The sequence below is a fragment of the Ctenocephalides felis genome, unplaced genomic scaffold (assembly GCF_003426905.1).
Source record: "Ctenocephalides felis isolate EL2017-DRISC unplaced genomic scaffold, ASM342690v1 CF-g0.4_SCAFFOLD_03570, whole genome shotgun sequence".
Lineage (NCBI taxonomy): Eukaryota > Metazoa > Arthropoda > Insecta > Siphonaptera > Pulicidae > Ctenocephalides > Ctenocephalides felis.
The window spans coordinates 3,661,384-3,672,774 of NW_020539724.1; the positions used below are offsets into that span (position 1 = coordinate 3,661,384).

Here is an 11,391-nt window from a genome sequence, read left to right on the forward strand (position 1 = left end):
AATCGATTCGGTAGTATGAGCTTAAATGTGGACGAAAAGTTTAACACTTTTTTTCTAAATTACAAAGAAACGGCTTGGCAGATCGTCGCATAAAAGTGACAAACGATAATCCTCATTGAGATACATCAAATGGCTTTTAAATTTCTAAAATCGGTTCAGGCGTTTTTGAGAAAACGTCGATGAAAGGTCTAATTGTGACAAATTCTAAAAAAACGATACTAAATCTTACAAACTTTGAAGACTTTTTAAAGTTAAACGAGTTGGCGTAGGGCCGTAATATTTTAGTATGATATAAAAGACTATGGTATCAACCGTCAAAAAAACATAAAAAAAATTTTTTTAACACTTCATTACAAGAAAACGGCCCGACCGATCTTTATCAAAAACTAATTAGCATGATTCCCAACCAATATCTATCGAACGGTTTTTGAATTTTCTAAATCGATTTAGAATTGCCGGCTAAACGTGGACAAAAATTTTTTCACTTTGCTGTCATTTATGAAGAAACGTCTAGGCCGATCGTTGCCAAAACTGATAAACGTTAGTCCTCATCGAGATACATCGAATGGCTTTTAAATTTTTCAAATCGGTCCAGTTGTTTTTGAGAAAACGTCGATTTACGGCAAAAAATCTGTTCATACACACACATACTTTTTACAAATTTGATCTCATTCGATTCAGAATGGCTTGAGACGTCGAGAAAACATAAAATTAGCGAATCGGATTTTTTGATGAAAACAAACTTCTCCTTCGGGAAGTTAATAATATAAAGGGTACGCCATATAACTTTTATTTATTGGTAGCAATTTAGAATTTTTTGACAGCCATTTCAATAGAATTATTTTCGATTATTAACCAGAAGGATTGCACTTTCAAATAGAAAAGATTTATATATAGCATTTTCAAAAAAAAAGTTATCTGGCGGACCCTATATAAGGCACGATGCAATACACTACTAGTTTTATTTCAAATAATACCAAACGTTAAATTACAGTTAGTTAAAACGTACAGAATCCTATATTAATTTTCAAAATATTTGTTTTAATAGATACAATAAAAAGAAAAAAAGACTGGGTGCGGTTCTACCAGGGTACGGTAGTGACAGTTGCCATATGCTTCCATGTCTATGACAATCGCCATAACAGCTAAACTATACAAATTATGAGATAGGGTCCAAAGAGAGAAAGATGAGGTATGTTTGTTCGAACAAGTTTCCATGAGTTATATATTGCAATATTATAGTATATAAATCTCTTGGTAATCTATTAAATAACAATAAAAACTTATTATTATATATATTAACGAATATTAAGTATTAAAGTTATTAAAGTACCAAATTTAATTATTATGAAACTGTTGTATCTTGTGTAGCACTTTATAAAACACTATCTACGACTTGAATAAAACGGCAATGAATGTCACTAAATAAATTAAAGCGACAGAACTAATTATCTTACGGTCAGTCTGCCTCTATTTATTAGACCGTCTGTAATCGTTACAAATGTCCAAGCCAGGCGATTCCTACGTTGTTGCCATCGAGCAAAAATAAACCCTAAATAAAAAAAATACCTTGAAAGGTCGGAAAACTTATAGAGGAAATAAATATTTGCTCGGGGAGATAATTATTGATTTAATTGGATTACTTGTGATGACAATAATTGATAAAACAGAGGCAATTATTGAACAAAAATGAATAAAATGTAATTAACTGATCTATAAATAGTAAAAAGCAATTACGTGATAAAACAAGAACGTTTTTATAAGTGTTATAAGATAACACCCACCCATGGTGTAATGGTAAAGCTCACGGATTCGTGGGGACGGAGTTCGAACCTCGCTCTGGACAACCTGATATCATGCAGCATTGACGTGCATTTTCACTTGAAAATATATATGATCTTATATGAAAGTTATAATATCTTTACAATTGAAATAGCCCATTTCGGGCACTGTGGTATGAAATGGCAATGGAAAATTTATAAGTATTACAAGATAATGGAAATCAATGTAATAAAAAATCAATGTGGTAAATTGTTAGGTGACTAAATTATTGCATTTTTCTACTCCTAGTCTATCTAAAAAATGATTGTAAATAAAAGAAATTTTAATAACTTGATCTATATTGGATGCAAGTATGTAAAGTACCTTTTAGTAAAAGAAGGACATATATAAATCAATATGAATAATCAATAAAAATCAATGTGCCAAATTGTTTGGTGATTCAAATATAGAATTTCTCGAATCCTAGTCTATAACTTGCTATATTTAGTTGAAATGCGTTGAATAATTTAAAATTTATTGATAATAAATGAAATTTCAATATCTTGATATATACTTGATGAAAGCAAGTAAAAGGCCCATTACTAAAAGAAGATAAATTATAAGTATTAAAACAAAAATGGAAACTAGTTGGTTTGGTATTTAGCCTTGAGGCAAATTACATGAACTTCCCGATATGTGTAAATAATCGACTTGATCAAAAAAATGTGTAAATAATATACTTCATCAATCCTACTTTAAAAAAAACGATAATAATTTTAGCAAAGTTTGACGAATTTTTAAAATTAAACTACTTGTTGTAAGGCCGTAATATTACAGTAAGTTCTATAACACCATGATGTATATCGCCAAAAAAAGTTCCATGAAAGAAGGATTAAATTTTTTTTTTCAACAGTTAATTACAAGAAAACGGCTCGGTAGATTTTCACCTAAAATTAATCAGTATCATTCCCAAATGATATCTTTCGAACAGTTTTTGATTTTTCAAAATCGGTTCGGTAGGATGAGCTTAAATGTGGACGAAAATTTAACACTTTTTTTCAACAGTTAATTACAAGAAAACGGCTCGGTAGATTTTCACATAAAATTAATCAGCATCATTCCCAACTAATATCTTTTGAACAGTTTTTGATTTTTTAAAATCGGTTCGGTAGGATGAGCTTAAATGTGGACGAAAGTTTAACACTTTTTTTCAACAGTTAATTACAAGAAAACGGCTCGGTAGATTTTCACCTAAAATTAATCAGCATCATTCCCAACTAATATCTTTCGAACAGTTTTTGATTTTTTAAAATCGGTTCGGTAGGATGAGCTTAAATGTGGACGAAAATTTAACACTTTTTTTCAACAGTTAATTACAAGAAAACGGCTCGGTAGATTTTCACCTAAAATTAATCAGTATCATTCCCAAATGATATCTTTCGAACAGTTTTTGATTTTTCAAAATCGGTTCGGTAGGATGAGCTTAAATGTGGACGAAAATTTAACACTTTTTTTCAACAGTTAATTACAAGAAAACGGCTCGGTAGATTTTCACCTAAAATTAATCAGTATCATTCCCAAATGATATCTTTCGAACAGTTTTTGATTTTTCAAAATCGGTTCGGTAGGATGAGCTTAAATGTGGACGAAAAGTTTTTTCGAATTACAAAGAAACGGCTTGGCAGATCGTTGCACAAAACTGACAAACGATAGTCCTCACCGAAACACATCAAATGGCTTTTAAATTTCTAAAATCGGTTCAGGCGTTTTTGAGAAAACGTCGATCAAAAGTCTAATTTTGACAAATGCCAAAAAGACCATACTGATTTTTGCAAACTTTGACTAATTTTTAAAGCTGAACCAGTTGTCGTAGGGCCGTAATATTTTAGTATGACCTAGAAAACTATGGTATCTTTCGTCAAAAAAATAATCATAAAAATCGTCAAAATTTTTTTTTTAAAAACTTTATTACAAGAAAACGGCCCGGCCGATCTTAACCAAAAACTAATCAGCACGATTCCCAACCAATATCTATCGAACGGTTTTTGAATTTTCAGAATCGATTCAGAATTGCGGGCTAAAACGTGGACGAAAAATTTTTCACTTTTCTGCAATTTACAAAGAAACGGCTTGGCCGATCGCCGCACAAAACTCAGAGACGATTGTCCTCATCGAGATACATCAAATGGCTTTTAAATTTTTGAAATCGGTCCAACCGTTTTGGAGAAAACGTCGATTTACGGCAAAAAATCTGTTCACACACACACACACACACACATACACACACACACACACACACACACACACACACACATACTTTTTCCAAATTTGGTCTCATTCGATTCAGAATGGCTCGAAACGTCGAGAAAACATAAAATTAGCGATTCGGATTTTTTGATGAAAACATAAACTTCTCCTTCGGGAAGTTAATAAAATTAATGAAAAATTGATATTCCAAATTGCTTAGTGATTCAATAATAGATCTTATTCCTGATCTATTTAGTCTATATATTTATTTATTTTTATTTATTCATAAGAAAGCCGTCATCAATAATAATAGATATTATTTCAGGCTCTTGTTAATTTAGTTGAATTGTACTAAAAAGTTTGAAAATTATTAAGAAAAAATGAAGTTCTAATAACCTGATCTATAAATGGTAAAAAACTTGATGACCCAATAATATTCTTCTTCTATTTCTAATTTCAATTTTGTTAGAATTGGTTAAATAATTTAAAAATTATTAAATGCCCAGTTGATCGACCTTCTTCAATATGTAGTTTATCATTATCAGAAAATACTGGTTAGGTATGAAAATTACTTATTTTTTCTAACAATTTTAAAACATGTGAAGCAATTAATTCTTATTCAACTGAATATATATATATTTTATCATTATATAATAATTAATATTTAATTAAAATGTCTAAATAAATTATTTCTATTTAAATAAGAGCATAACACCCCAGAACAATGTCTGAAACATATTTCGTCTAAGATTGTTTACATAACCATTTAGTTTCGAATTTACACTATTCAAAAGTCGTTAATAATATTTACAAATATTGTTATTTGAATATTAAACTCCATCATTATTGTAATTCGATTGGTACAAATTATTCATTGTTAATGAGTGTAATGTTTAATAACAATTGCAAGTTTGAAATTAAAAGAATACTTAGAAATAAGAAACTGTATCTTATTCAAATCCATTTGGAAATAACATTTTTAATATTTTGTATTAAATTTACTTACACACACACACACACACATATATATATATATATATATATATATATATTCATTTTTAAAATATTATTTGAACATACCCAATAAATTTAAAACAGATAAAATTAACTGTCAAAAATTAGCTTCAATAATTAAAAAAAAAAAGATTTTTTTAGCGGTTTTAATTTAACTTCCTTTGCACAGGAAATAACTATAAATAATTTAAACCGGAATTATATACAAATATGACATTTAATTAAGCAACTTCAGGATGTTTATGTTTTTAAATTTAAATTGCATATATAATCAAAATCTGAGATATAAAAGCAATATTTTTTCGATATTTAATCAGAATCCCATATATAAAATTTGTGTGAATTAAAACAAATAAAATTTTATGCGTAAATATAAAAATATATATTCTAACAACCTTTTTGAAGCCAATATATTATTTTCAAGATATTATTTAAAAAAAAATATGATTGATAAAAAAACTAATTTACAATACCATTGTTGTGTTGATTCTGTCACTCCCTCACAGAATGGGCGGCGTGGAAATTTAAACAAACATGCCAAAAATTCAGCACGTAAATATGCGAATGTTTCGAAAATAGAATTCTAAAAATATTTCTTTATGGCACTTTGAATCACTGACCTAACAATTCACATTAGAATAATTGTTTCAATAAGAATCCCTTTATTTTCCACTATTTTCACTGCGCGCCTCGAAGTACGTCAAATCACCCCGAAATCTCAACTCGTATTGATTGTCATGCGGGAAGGGTTGGCAAACATGGCGCTAGGGACGACAAAAGGAAATAACATTACATTTTTAGACAAAATTATTTTTGTCCTATAATTTACTAACGAATCTGGAGAAAGTATATAATTTTTTGTATTTTAGCTATAATAGTTTGAGAATATTATTGGATATCTTTATGCAAGATTTGAACCATTTAAACTCAATGTAGTTGGAATAATTTGCTGAAGATGTCACTAGCCTCGATAAGTAAATTTTTGACTTATAGGCATCATGGCTTACACAGCTATTATTTTATATTAAACCTTCTTTAGTTCACAATAAATATATTACTAAATATATTTTGAATTGAATTTATTTATTTACGATTCAGTTAAGAAATTACTATTTTTTCACATTGAATTTGATATGTTTCGTCTGATCGTTATTTAATGACAAAATATTATTAATTTTAACACAATGGATAGCTATTTGGTTTATGAGGCTAAAAGAGTTAAATGCAGCAAGCCTCTCCATATTGGCCAAACTTTTGTAGATTTATACGGCTCATTTTTAGCTGATGATGCAAGAGGAGACATTACACCTGTAAATGAAACTAAACAAAATCAAATACAAAATTGTTCACAATACTATAATAAATTTATATCTTCTGAAGAACTGGAAGATTTGGAGAGAAGGTGCAATCCAGATCTGCTTAAATCTGATAGTGATCCAAAAAAAATTAAATTTGAAATTTATAAAGCACGAAAATTATATTCTCGCCAAGACCCAGACCCTGATGCAAAATTGGAAACATTGAAACACTTCAAAAAATTTATGGATCTGGTTGATAATACAAATAAAAATGTTCTTCTAACAGCAGAAAGATATTTAAAGTATAGAAGTGTTGTATCAGTAGGAAATGAGCGTTGTGAAGAATCTATTTCTCATAGTTATTCTCCAATAATTACAATTAGATCCCATTATCCATTTAGGCATGAACTTAGGAAGAAAAATACAAGAGGAGTTCCAAAGTTAGACAGAGAATTCAAGATTTTGGGCACAACAAAATTGACTGAATTTAGAGATGCGTTAAGCTGTCGACAAGATCTTGATACCGGAGAAGAAAAAAGTAAAGATCCAAATAAATCAACAACTCCAGACACTTTAGGCCCAGCACTCTTCTATATCAATGGTAACATTTATTAGCTTTTTTTCTCAATTATAGTTCACATTTTAATTTCCTTTTCACAGGCATAATATATATAGATGATAGATACCCGTATGAAGATGGTTTCGATTATACAGATAGTCTAAAGGACTGGGGCCTTCGAAAGGGAATGGATGTTCGAGTTTATGATATGAGCACTTTTTGTTTCAATGATATTTACATGAGGCTAGGATACCCAAATTTATATCAACATAGAGGCTGTTGTGAACATCTATTCGTTTTTAGCGACATAGAATGTACACCTAGCAAAATGTTTCATTCAGTTACTCAATATAATTATCCATTAGTTTCTGCAATATATTTGGATTATAAAACATACTGCATGATGTGCTTTAGATATATGGGTTCATGGGTAACATTAAATAGTAAGAGAACAATGACTGAAGAAATGTTATGGTGTGCAAAATGTTTTTGGAGATTTAATTATACTGAAGATCACAAAAAAATAGGTGAATTTCATGCTTATAAATATTTTTCATAATAATATATTAGCTGATTGCTATCTTGCAATATATTCATCAATCACATGGCCATTATATATATTTGTACATTGATGCTATCTGTATAATAAAAAACTTTAATTTATGACAACATTGTAAATATTTTCATATCACAATTATCTGAGAAAGTCATAACATACCTTAAAATAATTTATTTTGATTGAATTTATAAAAGAATCTAATATTACCATTACAACTTATTTCAATCTAATTCATTCAGTTCTTGAAGTTTTTCTTGCAACTCTTGATATTTTCTTTGTAGCTGTTTCTCCCTTTCAGTTTGTCTTTGAACGTCTTCAGTTAGAGACTATAAAAAATGTATAAGAAATAAACATATTAATTTATAAGAAAAAAATTTTGTTTACAAATTTAACAAACCTCCATCCTTCTGGGTATGGCAGCTTTTTCTTGTGTAGCCAAAAATTTGAAGGTAGATAATTCTAAGGTGGCCTGTTCAGTTTGGTCATAAACCTCTTGTAAATGTTTTAATAGACCTTGTGCCCGTGCCTGATAACCGCCAGTTAAAATCCTTATTTTTTTCTCCATTTTTGCACAATATTTAGCTTCACGTGCCATATGTTTCCGATTTTGTTCTAATCTTTTTTCTAATGATTCCAATCTATCTTTTTTACTGGCTAAATTTGCTCGGGTATATCTATTTTGACTAGGTAGGTACAAAACCTAAAAATAAAAATATCAGATTAATATATGTTTAGAGAATATTTTCAGTAGGTCTATATAATTAGTATTTGTTTTCACTATTCAATGGATGGTTATAAGAAATTGGTATGATCATTAAAAACTCTATACAATTTATTTACTTGTGCTAAGCATTCTTCCCAAACTTGAGTGTATGCTTCTAAAGATAACTCTCCATGACCCATGCCATTCTTGACAACTTCAATTTCTTTTTGAAGTAATTTTTTAGAATGAGCAATCTCTTCATCGCTAAATTTTTCATATGGGTGCTGCTCCAAATATGATAATTGTTGGGCATGTGCCAATGTTGATTTCTTTGCTTGAGCTGTAATTGGCATAAGTTAAAAAAATTTTAATTAAATTTTTCATCAATATCAAAAAGTTCACCTTGTAATGGGTTATTCACTGCATCATAATGTAACATTGTTATCATTTCTCGTTTTATCAGTTCTTCAGCCTGTTGTAAATCTGTTAAACCTGCACAATCTGCTGATGGTCTCAAAATTAGCATATTTGCTTCTAAAGGTCTTGGCAAATTTCTCTGAATTACTTGTGATCTTCTAGATAATTCTAATTTTTCTATAGAAATCAATTTATATTTAGATTAATAAAAACTGGTGTTGATTATGTCAATTATTTTTAAAAAAAAGTAATTTACGTTTTTCTAAAAGCTCAGCCTGATATCTTGCATCCACATCCGCCTGATCTTCAATCACTGTTTCATTAGACTGCTCTTCTTGAATCTGTTCATCTTCCGGAACAACAATCTCATAATCATTTCTGGGAATAGGTAAAGAACTCAAGCCCGCCTTTAGAGTTGCCTTAATCTGTGAAGTACACATATTTAGTAAATATATTAAAGTCATATATAGAAGTTGCTACTTTAATAGACAAACCTGTTTATTATAATTCTTTAATGCTTGTGGAGTATCTCCTACACTTAAATGTTCTTCTACATTAATATTTAACTTATCTCGAATCATTGATGGAGTGAAATTATTTGTATTCTGAAAATAATTAATTTAATTTAAAACTGTAATATTTCATTCTAAGTGAAACACTTTTTTTAATTAATATATAGTAATTCATATTTATATTACTGTGTGTGCAGCTCCTATAGGAACTAAGGCTCCAGAACCTGGTGTCATAAATCCTGGTGTACTGCCAGGTGTTGCAGAACCATCTGCTCTTGAAGATCTTGAGAGAAATATCAATATCATTAAAAAATCAGCATGTTCAAGGCGATAAATTAAAATTTGAATTAGATATTTACCTAAATGGTGTAGCTAATACTGTATTTGGAGTGGCCACCACTGCCGCTTGTGGAAGTGCCCCAGTAAAGTCAGACATGTGTAATGGAGTGTTGATACCTCCTTTTAAGGGTGTATCAACATGAGTTAATGCCATGACATTTTGAGCCTCTTGTAAAATTCTGTGAAGTACATATGATACATAATAATAATAAAATGCATCATTTATATTTACATATATATAAGTGTGTGTGCTTATATATATATATATATATATATATATATATATATATATAAATATATATATACCTATCAGTTTGTGGAGCTGGCGTTCTTGGAGTTGCAGTAACTTGCTGAGTTAGTGCATAATCTGCTAACAAAGTATCAGTAGTTTCAATTCCACTCTCACTGGCAACTTCTCGAGCAACTTCACTAGCTCGTCCTAATTTAACAACTTGTTGGAGTTCCTGGTCTGATATCTGAGGTTCTGGCAGTACCAGCTTTGATCGCTTTTTAGCCGGTTCTTGATTTTGTAGCATAGCTAAAGGTATATCATTTTCTTTTCTTTGCTTTAATTTTTGTTTATCCTTCTTCCGTTCCCTCTTTAAAAAAAAATGCAATATAATCATTAAGCATTAGCAACATAAGTTCTAGATAACATCAATAATGATATTACCTCCTCCTTTTCTACCCGAAGTTCGCCATCTAAATGTTGCAATCTCATTCTGCTAAAATTTGGAGCCATGGGATCTAATACTTCATTGGATGTGTCATGGAAACCAATTGCTGGACGTTTCTCAAATGGAATTTCTTTATTATAATCCACACCTCGTTTTCTCTTATTTCTATAAATAAATCAATAAAATAACATTTTAGATACTATAGCTAAAATTGATGAAATAAAATGTATTTACCGAAAACCAGAACCAATACCAGCAGCTCTCAACTCCCTTCTTTTTTGTAATGCTGCTAATCTACGTGCTTCTTCTAATTGTTTCTCACGTGCTTTTCTTTTAGCCTTTTTACCCTGTGTATTTGCTAATCTGGCTCTGGCTTCAGACAACATTTCCAATTCATCTTCATCCATATCTTTTGGGTCTGGTCTTGCTGGTTTGGTTTCAGGGTTTGGATCAATTTCTCCAGGCTTAAGCTTACGTGGATCATCGATGCCATCTTCACCATCCTCTTTTTTCTGAGCTTGATCACTAAAAAGAAAAAATAATGCAATAGTTTATGTGTGTTTTTGATTCAATCTGAACTGGTTGTGACTAGTTATATATATTATACAACTTAACAAACTCCTTTTGAAACTTACAGCAAATTTTCATATCGTTCTAAACATTGTGCTGCAGTACGACCAATAATTGGAGCAATAGTTCGCCACTGAGTTGGCATCAATTTTGCCAAATGAAGTAATTTTTCATCTTCTTCTCTTGACCATTCAGTTTTCTTGATACTTGGATCTAGCCATTCAAACCATCTGGCTTTACATTGCTTAGCTGATTTCCTGTGCAAAAGAGATGCTATTCTGGACCATTGATTTTTGCCATATTTCATTACCGCTGCTTTAAGAATTTCATCCTATAATAATAATGAAGAATTACTACAATCCCTATTCAAGTGTTGTTTATAAAACATGTAACAAATAAATTCATAATTACTTCTGTGTTCCTCCAGACACCCCCCTTTATCATAATTCGTGGCATTTTGAATAATTAATTAAAATTAGCTGCTTCAATAATAAAATAAAAATATTCGGTTTAAATTCAGATTGACATCTATTTTTAGGTTACAGGACGCAGATATCGTTCTTAAGTTAAAGAATATATATTAGTTATTATTGGGTATTGTCGGAAATTAATTTCACTATCTATAATTATTAAAAAGCATCATTTATAAATCAATATATAATATTATTAATAAAATATTATTATTCCGCGAAGAACAATATATTATCTAGCTAAAGGTAGCCAAACGACATAAAT

General features: G+C 29.9%; 2 protein-coding genes across 2 annotated transcripts; one reads left to right on the plus strand and one right to left on the minus strand.

Annotated features, from left to right (window-relative positions):
- The first annotated feature begins 6,076 nt into the window (after positions 1–6,076).
- Positions 6,077–7,618, plus strand: LOC113382787 (snRNA-activating protein complex subunit 3-like). Its single transcript, XM_026621017.1, has 2 exons — positions 6,077–6,921; positions 6,981–7,618. Exons 1-2 carry the CDS (start codon positions 6,207–6,209, stop codon positions 7,436–7,438), a joined length of 1,173 nt encoding a protein of 390 aa, XP_026476802.1. The 5' UTR covers positions 6,077–6,206; the 3' UTR covers positions 7,439–7,618.
- On the minus strand, positions 7,581–11,135 carry LOC113382786 (cell division cycle 5-like protein). The gene is made up of 13 exons (XM_026621016.1): positions 11,068–11,135; positions 10,722–10,987; positions 10,321–10,611; positions 10,083–10,251; positions 9,716–10,008; positions 9,430–9,588; positions 9,257–9,353; positions 9,053–9,163; positions 8,815–8,983; positions 8,544–8,735; positions 8,279–8,481; positions 7,836–8,138; positions 7,581–7,764 (listed from the first exon to the last, which is right to left on the minus strand). Exons 1-13 carry the CDS (start codon positions 11,110–11,112, stop codon positions 7,660–7,662), a joined length of 2,403 nt encoding a protein of 800 aa, XP_026476801.1. The 5' UTR covers positions 11,113–11,135; the 3' UTR covers positions 7,581–7,659.
- Positions 11,136–11,391: the final 256 nt, after the last annotated feature.